The sequence below is a fragment of the Dermacentor silvarum genome, chromosome 3, assembly GCF_013339745.2.
Source record: "Dermacentor silvarum isolate Dsil-2018 chromosome 3, BIME_Dsil_1.4, whole genome shotgun sequence".
In the NCBI taxonomy this organism is placed as follows: Eukaryota; Metazoa; Arthropoda; class Arachnida; order Ixodida; family Ixodidae; genus Dermacentor; species Dermacentor silvarum.
The window spans coordinates 150,966,688-150,985,792 of record NC_051156.1 but is presented as its reverse complement, the minus strand read 5'-3'; the positions used below and the strand labels follow the sequence as shown (position 1 = coordinate 150,985,792).

The 19,105-nt window shown below is 46.2% G+C and overlaps 1 protein-coding gene across 1 annotated transcript in view; it reads right to left on the bottom strand.

The window, feature by feature from the left end:
- LOC119444902 (uncharacterized) overlaps nt 1-19,105 on the bottom strand; it is a 51,296-nt gene that overhangs the window by 14,668 nt on the left and 17,523 nt on the right. The window contains exon 6 of the mRNA XM_049664795.1: nt 9,664-9,819. Within this exon, the coding sequence (XP_049520752.1) occupies nt 9,664-9,819 (156 nt within the window). The remainder of the gene's footprint in view (nt 1-9,663; nt 9,820-19,105) is intronic.

Sequence of the window (19,105 nt, the reverse complement as noted above, 5' to 3'; positions counted from 1 at the left end):
ATGAAGCTTAGCGTTCTTTGCTTCACGACAAATCAGGGCAGGCAGCAGAGTGTGCAAAACCACCCAAGCGAGACTATATCTTAGACGGGTGATGGCAAAATAAGAGATTGCGATGATACGAGAAAAGGAAAAGAATCTGCATACACTTATAAAGCAGTTGCTCGCTAATTATTTTTGCGGCAAATGTAAACTATGAGATAAAGAAGTTTGCCAATGATAACTAACCTAGCATAACCTCGCCTCCGTAACCTATAGGCTTGTCTGACCTGAACAAACCTCCCCCGTAAAGATCATAGCACGCGTGTTCCGTCTGCGCTCTCCCCGACTATAACATTTAGCGTAACTCAATTCGAATTCAATTGTGGAGTTTTACGTGCCAAAGCGACGATCTGATTATGAGGCACGCCGTACTGGGGGACTCCGGAATAATATTGTCGTGAGATATGGAACCGAGGGCCGTGATTTTTTATAATCATCATCATCATCATCATCATCATCATCATCATCATTATTATTATTATTATTATTATTATTATTATTATTATTATTATTATTATTATTATTATTATTATTATTATTATTATTATTATTATTTACCTATTTTTATGTCCACTGCATGAAGACGAAGGCCTCTCCCTGCGATCTCCAATTATCCCGTCTTGCGCTAGCTGATTCCAACTTGGGCCTGCAAATTTCCTAACTTCATCACCCCACCTAGTTTTCTGCCGTCCTCAACTGCGCTTCCCTTGTCTTTGTATCCATTCTGTAACTCTAATATCATCCATCCTACGCATTACGTGGCCTGCCCAGCTCAATTTCTTCCGCTTAATGTCAACTAGAATATCGGCTATCCCCGTTTGCTCTGATCCACACCGTTCCATCGTTCTTTGTGCGGTCCTTCTTGTTCTCGAGCTTCTTTGTTTCTGCCCCCCCTATGTTAGCACCGGTAGAATGCAATGATTGTACACATTTATCTTTGTATTCGGCATATAATCTTCAACCCCGCTCTTACACTTTCTCGGTGAAGGTCTTCAATTAGAACAAATGATTTAGGACCTTAACCGGGAAAGTGTAAGAGTGGGGTCCAAGATTACTATGCCGAAGACCAAGATAATGTTCAATAGCTGGTAGTCGTATAAGCGTTATCAACTCCGGAGAAAAGTTCGCGAAGACGCAGGGGACAGCAAAACACGAACAGTTAAAGACAGAAGAAAATGAAAGAAAAAGAAAGCAAAAGCGGCATCGCCAGGCAGAAGAGCGGCTCAAGGCAGTAGCCGCCGCCGGAGGCGGCGAACCGGTCCGGCATTGACCGATATAGCGGCAGATGCCGATCGTGCGTCAACAACGTGAGTCTTTCGCAGTAGCAGCGGCGAAGCACACTCGAGCAAACGCACGTACAGGCACACGCACACGTACAGACACACACGCACGCACGCTCCCGACGTCTAGTGAAAGCTGCCCGGAAGTCTGCGCCGGGTTCACTCGAGGTCGTTTCACTTCCGCGACGCGGCGTTGTCCCTTTCGCCGAGTGGACACACACACACAGCGGAGCAGGACACTTCGACTGGCTGCCGGTGTAGAGGCCGGTTTTTTCTGTTTTTTTTTTTCGGAGTACCTTTTTTCAAAGCGGTATGCGTCGTCTACGGGTGGGCGGGTTGCTGTTTGCTTTCTTTCGGTGGCGTGACACGCGAAGTAATGGTAATAATGACAACAAATGAACAACAACAACAACAACAAAGGATATAATAGCGTCCGGGGAGCTTGAAGAAACATCTCGCCGGGCCATCTGGCGCGGTGGGGTCGTTGAAAATGATAGCGAACGATAAAAAAAAAAAAAAAAAAAAAAAAACTAGAGCGATGATAGACGTCACGAGGAAGCGAGTATCTGGCTTTAAAGGCAAACGCTTCAATTGTTTGCATTCTTGAATTTATTCCGGGCCATTTATATACGTTTCTCTCCTAACTGCCCTCCGCGATCGCGACTATAACCACCGCTGATGTAGTTGTGGCGTTAAGCCTGCCTCGGTAGGCTGCGGTTCTAAGCGCCGTTTCAGCCGGCGTTCTCGCACTTTCATTGGTTCTTTTCTCGACTACCGGCATTGTCTTCTTTTTTTTTCTTCCCTCAGCGGTAGCTGCAGTTGTACTGCCATTTGCTATACTGCGATCTTTAGGCTTGTTCTGTGATTTTCGTTCAGTTAAAAATGGAACGAAACGACTTTCTATTCAATATCCGCTAAATGATGTGAAAAATGAAATTACATTTTTCTCAACATTTTTTGGAGGCAACAGGTGTTGGAACAAAGCGACCCATCTATTGTGGCGCCTGTTTACGGCATTCTCGCCATGTTTACTTTCACACGTGTTTCCCACTTTGGCATTTTAGCGGATATTGCACTATATCTAGGGGATTTTAGATTTGTCCTAAACAGTGAAAAAATCGCGCTTTTAGCAGATATCAGATATCTTGGCAATCCTTGAATTATTTTTAGTGTATAACGGCGCTGGCGACGCTGTCGTGTATAATGCTATATATTTTTGGAGGATCTCAAATTGCTTTAGCGCGACTTTAGCAGAACTTTCCAGCGGAATTAAACTCTAGGCGGGAAAATGCTTCTAACACATTTCTGGAGGAGTTAAAGTGAGAATGGTATTCGAATTATATAAAAGAGGCAATGGGTACCTCTTAGAGTTGATAACCTTTTGTCTGCTCACATTTTCAGACATTCAAATGCAGTACGGAGTTCGTAGCATCGTATTTTTCCTCATTGCGGAAACATGTTGTTACGATGCGGAAGTCACATGCAAAGATGCATTTACACTATTTACAAGAGAGACAGCCATACATAAACAAGATGTCTGTCGAGACCGAGTTCACTTCTACACTTCGAATCGTCGTCTTCTGACTGGCGTCACTTCCGACTGGCGCGACGCGAGTTCTCGTGCCATGAGAACTCGCGTCAAAGTAAGGCTTCAGCCGGGACACATGCACAACGTCAGTGGAGCCACGCGAGTCCAGCGGAGCGATCTCGTAGTTCACATCGCCAAGCTGACGCAGTATCGTGTAGGGCCCTGTGTAACACGGCAGCAGCTTTTCAGACAAGCCGATGCGACGACATGGTGTCCATAGGCGGACACCGGAGCCAGGAGGAAATCGAATGTTCCGATGTCGGCTGTCGTACCGGATCTTCTGCGCGGCTTGAGACTCAGTAAGCCGGGATCCGGCAATCTAGCGCGCCGTGTAAGCCCGGGTAAAGACGTCTTGGGCATAATCAGTGGGGGTGTTCGTCGAGGAGAGAGAGAACAGTCATAAGCGATAGGCAGGAAGGTTAACCAGGCTGATACCGGGAGGCTACCCTGCACTGGGGAAGGGAGAAAGCGGATTGAAAGAGGAGAAGGAAGAGAGAAGTTCACACCTTGCACATTTACACGGTCAAGCGTTCATCGCTGAGTTTCGTCACATGCGGTCGTACAAGTCAGTGCACCTCAAAAAACGCAGCAGCGCCTTTGTAGCCCTGCACATAGCAGACGCACGAGGCCACGGGCCCAAGATCTTCTCCTCCGTAAAAGTCTAAGTGCCCCAAAAGCCGTCCGAAGGGCACTCCTCTCATCTTCGTATCTGGGGCAGTCACATAAGAGATGTCTGGTGGATTCCTCAATACCACATGTGCTGCAGTTGGCACTGTCCGCCATTCCAATTAGGAATGAATAGGAGTTTGTAAAAGAAACTCCTATTCGCAGGCGGCACAGTAATGCTTCTTCTCGTCGGTTAAAACCCGGTAAAAATTGTAATCGCATCTGTGGATTCATGGCATAATGGCACCGGTTGGTAAACTCTGGTGTGTTCCATTTTCTTAGAGTTATAATATGGGCAAGACTGCTGAGGTGTCGCGCTGCATCCGTTCTTGACAATTGTATCGAGATTGTTTCACATTCTTCATGTGCCTCACGGGCAGCTTTGTCGGCATATTCATTGCCCGTGATGTTGCAGTGCCCAGGTAGGCACTGAAATACAATGTCGTGGCCTCTGTCCACCGCTTAATGGTAGCGTAATCGTATCTCTGCTACCAGTTGTTCATATTGGCTGCGGCGCAGAGCTGATAATAAAGACTGTAGGCCTGCCTTTCAGTGACAGAATATAGCCCATTGATTTGGTGATTGTTCGTGCACATAAAGCACTGCGCTACGGAGGGCGGCAAGTTCAGACCCTGTCGATGTTGCGACGTGGCTGATCTTGAAATTCTTGCAGAATGATGCCAACGGAATAACTACCGCACCAGTAGAGCTGGTCAGAGTCGAAGAGCCATCTGTATAAATGTGAATTCGATCAGAGTAGGAATCATGCAGTAGATGTAGAGCAGCTTGATTCAGGGCACAAGTTGGCAAGTCGGATCTCCTGGAATGGAAAGCCGCACTTCTGTCTGCCGGAGACACCACAAAGGACAACGTGATCTTGATACAGGCGTGAAGTCTGACGGAAGAGAAGATCGATAGCAGGTTACAATGCCCGAAAAAGTTGCATCTGGGGCGGTATTCTGTAAGAGTCCATTTAGTGGACAGTCCACTTCGGCTGTCACCATTGGCTGCTGCTTCACGTGCAGGAAGGTTCCAGCCAGTCTCCTTCCTGCACGTGAATCAGCAGCCAATCAGCGACAGCCGAAATGGACAGTCAACTAATTGGACTCTTACAGAATACCGCCCCTGGTCTACTTTCCGAGAGAGAAGCAAGGCGTTGAGACTGTAGTCGGGAAACGTGTCGAAGATGATTTCAAAGGGTGTCTGTGGCGACATACGTACTGATGAAATGTTCCCTGACGATGACAATTGTTGCGGCTTCTGAAGCGCATCGCGGTAGGCCAAGACAAGTTCTAAGTGCTTGAGCTTGCATGCTCTCAAACACTCTGATGTTTGTCCTCTGGGCACTTGACAACACTGGAGTGCTGTAACACAAGAAACCCATGAAGAGCGTTTTGTATAGTCGCAGCATGGAACGCACCGACGGTCCCCATGCTTTTCCGGCGATGAAATTGAAAAGGTGACTGATCGAGGGGAATCTCTTCCTTAGGTAGGATACATGGGGGTTCCACAGGGAGGTCGCGGTCGACAGTGATCCCTAAAAATTGATGTTTTTTTTTCTACAAGATAGACTGGTCATTAATAGACACAGGCTATTCAGCCACCTATTTTCGAGTGAAGGCGACTAATGCACATTTTTCTGTTGGGACGCCGAGGCCTTGTCTCTGATGATAAGTAGACGTAATCGTTGAAGCCTTTTGTAACCTTGCGCGAACTTGCGGGCGAGTTACTCCGGAAGCCCAGATGCAGATGTCATCTGCGTAAATTGACAGACTGACACACTGTGGCAGCGATTCCGCCAGCCCAATCAGAGACAGGTCGAACAAAACTGGCCTTAAAACGCCACCTTGTGGAACCCCGCGGCTGGTGTAGTGGTCGGTAGTTTGGCAATCCTCGGTGAATACAAAGAAGCTCCTTTGGGTCAGGTAGCTCCGAATACACCGAAAAGTGCGGCCACCGATTTCAGCAGCCACGATCGCGTCAAGAATTGCTCCATGGGATACATTATTATAAGCGCCCCTCACCTCTAAAAATAGCGCTACAGAGAGGCATTTAGATTATTTCTGTTGTTGAATAGAAGACACAAGATCAATGATGTTGTCGACCGACGAACGGCCACGTCGAAAACCTGTCATCGCGTCCGGATAAACATTGTAATGTTCAAGAAACCACTCGAGGCGCGTGAGGATCGTCCTTTCTATCAACTTGCAACACAGCTGGCGAGAGCAAAGGCCGATATGACTTCAGTTCAAGGAGAGACTTACCTTGCTTTAAGATTGGTACAAGGCGGCTACGCTTCCACTCAGAGGGAACAACGCCGTCACTCCATGAGACATTGAGATGACGCAGCAGGATCTCTCGTGCTTCATGGTCAAGGTGGCGGAGAGCAGCATACGTGGTGTTGTCAGGCCCGGGCGAAGAGGAATGCCGGCAGATGGCTAGAGCAGCCTCCATTTCGTCCATGGAGAAAGATTCGTCCATTGCCGAAACTTGCATGAAGGAAACTCCGTACAGTTCATGATCCTTTAGTAGCACTCTGGCACTTTAAATTGCCTCACAAACGTCTTCTCCAACATACACTTCTCGACAGCCTTGGTGGAGAGCCAGTGCCCTGAGGGGTGGTGTTGCTGAGGAGAAGAGCGAAGGCCCTGGAGAGTTCGCCATACGCGAGAGAGTGCTTTGCGGGGGTCCAACGAGTTACAGAATGATTGTCATCCTTCGTTGTCTAATTTATCCATACGACGATGTATTTTCTTCTGCGTGCGCCTGGCCTCCCTAAGGACAAGAATCGACTTTGTGCGTCTGTATCTCTTCTCGGCGCGCCGACGTACTGCACTAAGCCTTTTTTAATTCATTGTCGAAGTCCGTGCGAGTAGGTGATTATGAGAAGCAGCGCGTTGCAGCATGCATCGTTTGCGCAATCACAAGCTCTATGCTACATGCAAGGCCACCCTTGCATTCGGCGTTCACAGAGGCTTGAAATGCGGGCCAATCAACTGTTCGAGAGACCATAGGAGAAGACATATTGCTTAGAACATTGATGGCAACGTAAGTAGGAATATGGTCACTTCCGCGCTTTCCAAGTCAGTAAACCAGTAGACGCTTGAAGTAAGGCATCGTGACACCAAAGTCAGGTCTAGGGAGCTGCTGTATACGACGACCCTTTCAAGAATGTTGGACTGCCGTCGTTCAAAAGGCATAGGTCGTGGTCCGAAGCAAGATACAGGACTCTGATCCCTTAAATTGGTTCTTGTACTTCTCCAAAGTGGGTGATGAGCATTAAAATATCCTGTGATTATCCATGGACTGGAGGTCGACGTCAAAACATTTCCAAGCCTTTTACACGGCTTGATGGGGAAATGTAGCTTGCGACGAAAGTGAAGGCGAGCCCCTTCTTCTTTATGCTAAGACACACATACTGGTTGTCGTCATGAGGAGGCACGGCCTGGGCCACGTAAGTGAGCTCTTTGCGAACATAAAGGAGGACCTTGCTGCTTTTGTCACACGTGGCGGAGGTAAAAGTTTCGTATGCTGATAATCTGAGGATATTTTTCACATTTGGTTCACAGATGAATAGCACCGGGAACCGATTTACATATACAAATTGGCGAAAATCGGAAATACGCGATTTCAGGCCTCTCGCATTCCACTGAAAAATTGAGGCATTCTTGACTTCTTGAAAATGTCGCTTGTACAAAAGTGGGCGAGCCATGTTTCTAATGCAAGCTTTCAAGCACAAGAGCGAGAGCATCCAGTACTTGTAAAGCGCATCAAGCAGTCGAACTTTGTGCATTTCCCAAAAGTGTGCGAATCGCAGCCATTAATGACTTCAGCAAGATAACCGCTTGCACATCCTGTTCAGGCAACTTGTCGGAAGCAAGAGGCACGTTCGATGAAGGCGACGTACGCCGCTCAAGCTCAGCAGGTGGGCGTGCATTTGGCAGTGCAGGCCAGGCAACGTCATAAGCACTTTTCTAGGCTTCGTCGAGGAAGGAAGCAGTGTGGCAAAGGGCAGATCTAGGGTGGCAGCCGAACAGAAGGTAAAATGGTGAGAAGCCAGCGGTCTCATGATGGGACGAATTATAGGCGAAGGTCACGAAGGGTAACGTACTGTCCCAATCACTGTGGTCGTCAGAAACGTACATAGACAGCATTTCTATCAACGTGCGATTGAACCGCTCCGTGAGTCCGTTTGTCTGCGGGTTCAGACAAACGGGCTCAACAACTCGGGACAAGAAGGTGCGGCCGCGATCAGTGAGGAGCTGCCGGGGTGCGCCGTGATGGAGGATGACGTCATGTAAAAGAAAATCTGCCACCTCAGTCGCACAGCTTGTGGGCAAAGCTCGCGTGATCGCGTACCGGGTCCCGTAATAAGTCGCGACAACGACCCACTTACTGCCAGATTTCGACGTCGGAAAAGGACCGAGAAGATCGAGACCGACGCGAAAGAAAGGTTCTGAGGTTATATCGATGGGGTGAAGGCGTCCAGCGGGCAGCAGCAGCAGGTTTTTTGCCGGCGCTGACTGAGCGCACAGGCTGCCACGTAGCGGTGCGCACATAGCGGTACAGGCCTGGACCAGTAGAAGCGGCTCCGCACGCGGTCGTAAGTACGAGAAACGCCGAGGTGGTCGGTGTCGCAGAACGTTGCTGGATCCCGCGGCTGAGCCAGGACAATTAACCATCGAGGTTGTAGGCGTTGATGTGGGCCGCGCCATTTCGGGTCTTGTTTCGTCCATCATGGTGTCCAGTCTGAGATGCGGACCACTGCGGCGTTCCGTTGTTGTCTCTTGTAGGTACCCAGCACCTCTCACCAATTCGTTACGTTGCGGAAGCGACATATAAAGATGTATTTACACTATTTACAAGAGAAACAGCTGAAACATAAACAAGATGGCTGTCAACACCGAGTCCACCTCTACCAGTCACATCGTCTTCTTCTGACTGGCGCCACTTTTGGTTGCGCCGTAACAATATTATCTGGAACAGTAATTCGGTTCGTTGCAGACATTGAGTACCTATTTCTCAAAACAGGTGCGCGAAACAGGATTCCTAGCAAAGGTTGAGTTCTGCATGACCACTGGCTGACTTCATTTCTGGACTACAATGTGCCCCCTAAAAATAAATAATTACAAGGTTAATTATCGAAATGTTCATTGAGAATTGAATTGACGATTATCCGACTGACGACTGGCCGCTGCTATAAGGCTTGGCCAATGAAACATTTTGCCTCAAGTTCCCCATTTTAGGGATCTGAGACCAGGCGTCTCAGACACGTGGGTATATCGGTAGGCAAGATGAATAAAGGTGACAACCAAAGGTCAGCCAACACGCCAATGAATGAACTGGCGACCTCGCTCAAAATTGAAAATCAGTGGCAGCGATAGCCATGCAACTATTGTGGGCAAGTAAGACTTGCTTCGTCTTTTGTTTGTTTGTTTGTTGAGCAGCGTTTGGAGCCAGCGTTCACGCTCTGCTGGAGTATTCAGATGTGTTCGTATAAAAATGAACTTATAGCATCGGTATCTTTATATATATATATATATATATATATATATATATATATATATATATATATATATATATATATATATATATATATATATATATATATATATCAGTGATGCAAAGAATCACAGCAGCCGGCACAGAAATAGTTCAAAGAATAGATGCACGCAGGAAAAATATAACAGGACTTTACTGACGTGTCGGACGGTGTCCGGCCTTCATGAATACTTGATGAAGACCGGACCCCGGCCGAAACGTCAGTAAAGTCTGTTATATACTTTTCCAACGTGCATCTATTCTTTGCACGTTTGCAATATATATATATATATATATATATATATATATATATATATATATATATATATAGTCTTCTACTGGACTTACAATAAGGTTGGCTGTGTGCAAAAAGAGTCTACAGTCAATTCAAATGTTTTTTTTTCTATACAATTTCCGAAGACTTTTAAAATAAATTTTTGTGAGAGTAGCAGTCAGAACGTCGGATAGAATAAAGACCCGTCAATTTTATGCGAACGGACGTGCTATTCCGGTAGGCATACGTATTAACACTCTATAATTTGAGCTAACCGTGTCTTTAGCGGGGTCCTTGGGCTTCTGCTGCTGCTGCTGATGATGATTATGTTGCTGCTGACGATGATGTACCTCGTCTTGGTGCACCATCTGCAGTCGGCCATTTTCACGCCGGAGGGACACCAGTTCCTCCAGCAGGATTCGCAGCGACACCTGCGGGTTAATTCCGTCACCATGTAACGCACTCGACGAAAATGGATGACATTAAACTAAAAGTGAAGGGCGCTTTGATGTCTTACAGATATAACGCTAACGTAAGTCATTTTGAAGAAAGCAAAACTAATTATCATTAGAGAAAGCTCATCTCGAGGCCACTCTGATCTCCGTATTCAAATAGATGTGAAACGCAGATACGTACACTATCATTAGACAATTGCTGAAGTGATGTGAATGAGATTTATTGCGTTTGAGATAGAGACAGACGTTCTAGCAACTGTAGGAAACAGAACTTTGATTTAGGATTTCCCAATTTTTACAAGAATCGCCTGAAATTGGTCAGCTAAAAAATTTTTTTGGAGCATGAAGTTTACAAATTCGTAACTGAGCGCAAAACAGATATCCCAGTTATCTAAATTGTATATGTCAGAGCATATAAAGTGGATAAATTTGATATATGAGTTTACAACTTACGTAAAACTATTGCCCTGTTTACGAGGGATTTGTAAAAGTTCTGCTCAGAAAATATCAAGTGCTGTACAGTACACCAACGTTGTCAGTTTTAGGTGTCTCAAAAGGTGCAGTTACAGAATTATAGACTCGATTTTTATCGCTGAGTTACACGGATGAAAGCTTGATACTCGAATATTGTTTTTAATTTCTCGATTTCCGTCCATTCTTGTAAGAAAAAATGACAGCCTAAATAAAAATCTGCTCCCTACAGTCGGTATATATAATATTTATTTTTTATTGCAACCAATGATATCAAATTTGTGCAGTGTGTAGATGCAATGCAAAACGATTTCTGCTTTGCCATGTGTTGAGATAGGAAATAAAGATGTAAAGCGTACTCTTAACGCAGAAGCAGCATAAAGTACAAAACACGACTTGAGAAAATAATTAATTCCAGTCCGATTATGCTTTGCAGCATAGCAAGCTTCACAACTGCTTATTCTAGTATTCGCGTCAATAGTTGCTGCCTTTTCATACTGATTCATTCATTTGTATTAGTTAGTTTGTTAGTTAAGGAGCACATACCTAGTGGGCCAAGCAAGCAGACAACTTGGGTCACAGGGTCAGCGTAAGATGATAGATAGATAGATAGATAGATAGATAGATAGATAGATAGATAGATAGATAGATAGATAGATAGATAGATAGATAGATAGATAGATAGATAGATAGATAGATAGATAGATAGATAGATAGATAGATAGATAGATAGATAGATAGATAGATAGATAGATAGATAGATAGATAGATAGATAGATTCAAAACGGCTGAAGTACGCGAAGAATGCTATTCGCACTAAAAAAGGTAAGCAGAACAAAAATTGGAGGACGCTTAAGCTTCGCCTTTGGAACGCGATAGCGTTATCGGGCGCCGTGGACGCCGACACCGGATTTTCTGCGACACGGGGCCCGATAGAAAACAATGATGGGCCGATTCCGGCGGCATTGCAGGGCAGAGCAATGGCTGATACCCCCGTAAGGCAGAGGCTACAAGCAGTGACTCATCATCAATGGTTCATAATCCCCGTAAGCAAGCAACAAGGGGTTTGTGTTGCTGTATGTGCCTAGGTTCTGACGAAAAGTACGAGCGTCGACAGGGTTGTGTAGAAAAATGCAGAGCCCTTCCACTATGTGTGGATGGAAGACCAGCGAAGCTGTATTTGTTGATAACTATATTTGAGTTTGCGCGTAACAGAATTATGTTTTCTCGTATATTCAAGTTATTTTCTCGTATATTCAAATTAAAATCTGACGCTATCATGTCTGTAGGTGGTGTGCAAGTCGGACTTTACGAATTTCCTTACGTATTTTACTTTAAGCATTAGCCAGCTGTGTTGGAAAAGTTATGGAAGAAATGGTGCTGGCGAGGCTCGAATGGTTTCTGAAGAGGAATGATCTTTATCCGGACATGATGACCGGTTTTCGGCGGGCTCGTTCTTCGATTGACAGTGTCATTGACCGCGTTACGACAGCGGAACATGAAAAAATCACATCATCTCACCCTACGGGCGACCATGGTGGGATGCGAAAGCATCGCGCGGGGTGCGCATCGAGTTTCCGTTTCGTTTCACTTGGCAACACAACCCAATGAAAGTTAGAGTGAGAGAATGTATTGAGAAGAGAGGAGACGTTTGCACGGGGTTGTTGCGTCTTTATTTAGAGATCGTACGTGATTCCTAGAGTCGGTGCGCGCGGTATCTTGAAGACGATGGCTTTGTGGTCGGTGAAGTGTAGCGTCAATGGGTCCTTGCTGCAGAGGGTCGAGTTTGAAATTTGCGAAGACGAGGTCCGCCCGGAGTTCGGGGTCGGCTTGATAACGCTGACGTTGCACTTCGGCGTGCCGAGCCCGTGTTGCTTCCGTAGAAGTTTCCTGCTGACGTTGACGTTTACGTTCGGCTTCCCTGGCCCGAAGTTCGGGGTCCGCTTGCCGACGCTGAGGTTTACGTTCGGCTTCCCGAGCCTTCCTCTGCTCCGCGGCGGTGGCGCTGCCGCTGCAACTAGCGCCGACGTTGACGTTGTTCGTGGCGTTTCGCACATCGTTGCACAGAGAGAGAATGACGAAAGCACAGCGAACGCGCGCTTTATACTGCGCCGCGACACTTGCACCGCCTACCGGCGAACCCTTAGAGAGAGAGGGAGAGAGTGAGAGAGAGAGTGAGAGAGAGTTATATGCAATGATTTGCTGCGCCGCACCTGTGGAGGAGAGGGGGAGAGGAGAGCGCACACCTGCGTAGGAGAGGAGAACGAGGGAGAGTTGCGTATGCGCAGTATGGATGCGGACGCCGCAGAACGGACACTGCCCCGAGCATAAGATGCTCTCGCATCTAAAAGGTCGACGCCGGCTCGTCGCCGTTGTCTTCTCAGACATCAAAGGGGCCTACGACAACGTCCTTCATGAAGCCATTCTCGATGCCCTACACGACAGAGGCGTTGGCGGTCGGCTCTACCTGTGGATTGTGAGCTACTTCAGCGGCCGTTTCGTTTACATGTGCACGCCTGACGGAAACACTAATCGTCATCAGGTATGCCGTGGAGTTCCTCAGGGAGGAGTTCTCAGCCCAACATTATTTAATGTGGCGCTGATTTGCCTGGTGAGTGAAGTTCCAGCTCACATCCACATCAGTGCATATGCAAATGACATCTGCATCTGGGCTTCTGGTACAACACGCCCAAAACAACGTGCGAGATTACAACGTGCTGTGTCATCCAATTCACGATACATACGCCGTCAGAGTTTGCTCTTAGCTGCTGAAAAATGTGCTGTGGTTTCATTCACGCGCAAATCCGTCTGCCGCTACGCGATCTCCATTAACAGTGTTATGACACGTACCGTATGTCTCCCACCACAGATTCTTGGGCATTATCACTGACCACGGTTTGTCGTGGTCGAGGCACGTTAATAGGCCTGAAGAAAAAACTTAATCTGTTTTGCCATGTTCTTCGCTTCGTATCAGGCATGAAATGGGGCCCCACGGAAGGCTCCTTACTGCGACTTTATCAGTCTCTATTCGTAGGCTACATTCGCTACAGCCTCCCGATGCTCTCAAACTTGAGCAATTCCTGCTTACGGACATTAGAGAGCGTCCAAGCGCAGGCGCTCAAAATATGCCTCGGCTTGCCACGGCGTGCCTCCAACAAAGGCACAATTGAGGAAGCCCACGTATGCCCATTATCGGTATATCTGTCCCACGAACCGCTTGGTGTATATTTACGCTTACTCGCACGACACCATCGTCATCCATTGACGTCGGTTCTGCATGAGCGGCTGGACAGCAGTTTCACAAGTGCACTCCACTGCCATCTACCCTATACAACACATCAGGCTATGCCATTCCATATCACCCCGTCAAATCACAGTGGGTGATAGTCCAACCTTCGGTATGCCTGAATGTCCCGGCAAACTAAAGAAATCATTGGTTCCCGTTAGCGGACTACAACAACTTGCTCTGGCATACATCTGGTCAGTATACCAGACCTATGTTCATGTGTACACTGACGGATCCGCGTCACCAAAGGCATCGACAGCAGCTGTGGTGATACCCGCCTAGCTAACGACTCGAGGTTTCATTCTAGATCACAATTCTACATCAACCGCTGCAGATCTTGTGGCAATTCGGGAAGCGATTCGTCACATCTGCGGGGAACGACCTCAAGAGTGGTGCATTTTCACGGACTCAAAACCCGCGCTGCAAATTTTGGGGTGCTTCCTGCGCCACACCGCATATCAGGTTCTAGCACTGCAGATCACCGAGCTACTTTCATGCGCTCAAAAAAAAAAAAAAAAAAAAAAAAAAAACACCGCTGAATAGCGTTCCAATGGTTCCCGGGACACTGTGGGCTCAATGGTAATGAGATGGCCGATGCTGAAGCAAAGCGCGCCCTCAGCAATGGCCTGCGAACTGTTGCGCCGTTCTCTAGATCGGACATCACGTGCCTCCTGTCGGAATTAATGAGGAGTGCGATGAGAAGACACTGGGCCCAGCCAGACGCTCGCCACGTCCGCCTTGAAAGGATGGATTCCGCTTGCACTTTTCTGTTCTGCGTGGAATTCCACGCCCTCATATACCTGATAATAATTTTAATAATTTAATAATTGGCCTAATTTTAGCCTGATACACAGACTAAAATTAGGCGTCGCTTTCACGCGCAAGTACTTGGACATCATTAGACTGGCAGACTCCCCGGACTGTTCAGCGCGTGGTGTTGTTGAGACTATAGACCACGTGCTCGTGGTGTGCCCTGAGTATGCGTGCGAAAGACTGACACTGGCAGCTACCTTGAGGCATTTATAGAATAGACCACTGTCGGAGGACCTCCTGCTAGGCGCATGGCCGGAGAGTTGGCAGGCGATAGAGTCAATGCGTGCTTTTTCACGTTTCTTAGGCGACACGGGCCTGGACTCACGCTTGTGATAACATTTATGCAATGTGTCCTTTCACCTAGTTTTTTTTTGTTTATTTGTTTACATCAAGATGATGCGGGATGGCCCAGGCAAAAAGCTGACAAATTCGCTTGAAGAAAACCTGAGCCCCCTTGTACATGGCAAACAGTAAAGTGCAAACGCTCAAATATTTCTAGACAACAACAACAAAGAAATGGGTACTGAACTATGATAAGCATACAAAAGAAGTTGTACAAACAAAAAAAAATTCATTCTTACAGCACTGCTCCTACAGACTTCATCAATAGGTCACTACATATAGCATATAAAATAACCTAAAGATATAAACACATATATATTCACACCTACACACACACACACACATACACGCATATAGTTCCTCCCATCATCATCCCCCATTGTGACCTTCTTTCCTCTCCTCTTCCCTTTCCCTTACGTAGAATAGCAGGCCGGATACTCCATTTTCTGGCCGACCTCTCTGCCTTTTCCAATCAATAAACTTCTTCTTGATAAATTGAATTGGTTCAGTAACGCTTATGCGCCACGCGGAGGGCCTGCAGTGCCTCGTTGTGGTTCTGTATGATTTTTTTCTGACGGACAACGCCGCCGGCGGTGGACGCCGACACCGGATTTTCTGCGTCACGGGGCCCTTAACGCTCTCGCGTTAATAGACAGAATGCACATGTGTAGCGTAAAAATAATCATAGTCGCTCAAAATAGTCAAAATAATTGCTGATGCAAAATGTTTCGAGCGACCAGTAGCGCGGCAATTTTGAGTGTATTCGCGGGCTTCTTTCCCGCTCGGAAAACCACTTTTATGTAGCACGTATTGAGCAACAGAAAGCTGTAATAGCGGGAGGTTTTCATGTTGCTCCACAATTTTCTCATAGACACTTTTCATACAAATATAATATTTGAGAAGTTTATTAATTAATTAAGGCTGCTTATGTAATTAGGCAGATGAGAAGGAGGAATAAACTACGGAAATCTACAAAAAAACGTTGCGGTCTCACGGTGCGGCATATAGTTTCGAGACAGCGACACGCCGATTAACGGGCGCCGTATGGCCGGCGGCCGCTGCTGCTTCTGTGCTGATCAACGGCATAAAGTTTGGAAGGTCACGCGCAAGTTGCACCAGTTGATCAGCGACGCTTCTGCGAGAGTCCGTGACAAGTCGTGTTTTGTTTGACAGTAGGGCTTTTCTTTCGAGGCACGTTTGGTAAGTTGCATTCATTATTATTCATTTCTCCGAGGATAGTTTCGAACAACTTTGAGTTTTAGGAACGTTCTGTTAGGCAGAGGGCGCAGTGTTGGTCTCTTCTGATCCTGGTAGAGGCAGATAAATTTTCGAATTAATTTGACGTTTGCTTTCAGGAAAACGTGACAGCAGAACGCTCGAGAAAGGATGGCGTCAGTGCTTTTTTTTTTCGCAGAGATATGTAGATATTTCGCGTGAGTTTTCGTTAAACTAAGACTTTCTTTTCAGATTTCGCGAGTTCTGAAAATAACGCCATATCAGATTAGATACTGGTTATTCTGCAGTCTACTTCAGCTGATTTTAGAAATCGCCGGATGGTAGTTCCCGCACGCACGTAGAGAGTACCGCGCCATAGAAACGGACTGCGCGGATTGATTTTAGTAATGGTACACTCTTCAGATTACTTTTCTCTTCGACGTATTATGTAAAGGTATGTCTAAGGCTGTGCGTGTCTCGCACGTGTATTTAGAAGACGGCAGCATTTGAGTTTCATTTAGTGCGTGGAAGTACTTATAATTAAGCGCGAATCTTCTTGTAATCTGGAACGCGTAAGTTGCGCAAGTTTTTTTTTTTTTTTTTTTGCTTTATTGCGTGAGTCGCACGTAAGACTTTTCACCGCAAAGTGAGAACGTGTCTGATGGTACATCCGTGAAGTCAACGAGGCCCTAAGTGCTACTATTACGTGCATCAATAACGGCTGTAGAGTACTAACATGTGACATTTCAATTATCAATGATTTAGGGTCATTCTGCAGTTAAGTTGGAGGATCTTGTGTTGTATGCATAGACGTGTAGTGTTCTGTTCGATAATTTGTTTTTTTTTTTCTTAATGCGTGAGTCGCACGCAAGAGTTTTGACCTCAAAGTGTGAGAGCGAGCCTGATAGTACATCCGTGAAGTCAACGAGGCTCTCAGTGGCACTATTGCGCGCGTTAAATAACGGATGTAGAGTACGGACATATAACATTTCAATAATAAATTATTTAGGGTCATTCTGCAGTTAAGTTGGAGGATTTTGCTGTTGTATGCATAGACGTGTAATGTTCTCTTCGATTTTTTTTATATAGTATAGTAATCTGAAGGTCGTAAGTCCGAAACCTCCTCCAGTCCACTACATTTTCAGGCATGGAGTGCCGCCTAACACCGGCAAAATATATATATATATATATATATATATATATCGCCGAGAGTCAGTGGGGCTATACTAGTCAAGGTGCAACCAAATTAGGAAGGCCCACCAAGCCTCAACAAAGTCACTCCCTCACCAGAACAGGAATTGGCCTCCCTGGTGCAGTATTCGGCCACTACCTCCCTCATGGCTCCAACAATTAACCCATGACCCTCAGTCCCCAGCGGCTGCGGCGCAGCTGACCAAGGCGGCGGTCAGACCTGCGATGCGGCAGAGGATGCTAAGAATCTCTGGGTCCGGACAGGCCGCCACTGGAAACTGAACCTGACAACGTTCAACACTCGCACCCTATCGAGTGAGGCTAGCTTAGCAGGGCTATTTGAAGAATTATCTGGTATTGCCTGAGATATTATTGGCCTTAGTGAGGTGAGAAGAACTGGCCAGGCTTATACAGTGCTGACTAACTGGCCACGTCCTCTGCTACAGAGGTCTTCCAGATAAGAGAGAATTCGGGGTAGGACTGCCCGCTATGTCCATAAGGACGTAGCGGGCAACATTGATGAATTCTACAGCATTAATGAGATGGTAGCAGTCGTCGTAATAAAGCTGAATAGAGGCATAGAATGAAGGTAGTAAAAGCCTGCGCCCCAACCTCCAGTCACAATGATGAAGAAATAGAACAGTTTTATGAAGATGTTGAATTAGCAATGAGAAAGGTGCAAACTCAGTATACTGTAGTCATTGGCTACTTCAATGCAAAAGTGGGGAAAAGGCAGGCTGGGGAGCAAACATTTGGCAACTACGGCATCGATTCTAGGAACACTAGAGGAGAGATGTTGGTAGAATTCGCGGAAAGGAATAGGCTCCGAATAGTTAATGCCTTCTTCAGGAAGCGCAGCAACAGGAAGTGGACCTGGAAAAGCCCTAATGGAGAAACAAGGAATGAAATAAAACTTCATGCTCTCTGACGATCCCAGCATAGTGCAGGATGTAGAAGTAAGTGTTAGGTAGGGTAAAGTGCAGTGACCATAGATTAGTGAGGTCTAGGATTTCTCTCAATTTGAAGAGAAAAAGAGTAAAATTAGTAAAAAAAAAAAACAGGCTAACCTAGACGCAGTAAGTGTAAAAGCAGACCAATTCAGGCTGGTGCTCGCATACAAATATGCAGGTTTAGAACAGGAAGATGAAGACAACATAGAAGTAATGACTGGAACCATAACTAGGCTGATCTCAGGAGCAGCAATTGAAGTAGGAGGTAAGGCACCAGGACAACCAGTAGGTAAGCTCTCCCAAGTAACATAGGACCTAATAAAGAAATGGCAGAACATGAAAGTGTCAAACTCGAGAGATCAGATAGAATTCGTTGAACTGTCTAAACTGATCAACAAGAAGAAAGTAAGGGCTATCCGAAATTATAACGTGGAAAAGATTGAGGAAGCAGTAAAGTATGGACGCAGTATGAAATCAGTGAGAAGAAAACTTGGCATAGGACAAGGCAAAATGTATGCACTGAAAGATAAGCAGGGTAATATCATCAGCAATTTTGATGACATAGTAAAAGCACCGGAAGAATTCTATACTGACCTGTGCAGTGCCCAGGGCAGCCAAGCTACTTTCATTCGAAGTAGTGATGAACAGGATACAGAGCTAGGCTCCTTCTATAACTATCGATGAAGTTAGAAGGGCCTTGAAAGACATAACCAGGGGAAAAGCTGCCGGTGAAGATGGAATAACAGTCGATTTAATCGAGGATGGAGGTGATATCACACTTGAAAAGCTTGCGACCCTCTATATGCAATGCCTCACGACTTCAAGTCTACCAGAAAGCTGGAAAAACGCCAACATTATACTCATCCATAAGAAGGGAGACGTTAAATAATTGAAGAATTATAGACCCATTAGCTTGCTTTCAGTATTGAAAAAAATATCCACCAAGGTAATTTCAAATAGAATCGGGGCAACACTTAGTTGGCTTCAGCCAACC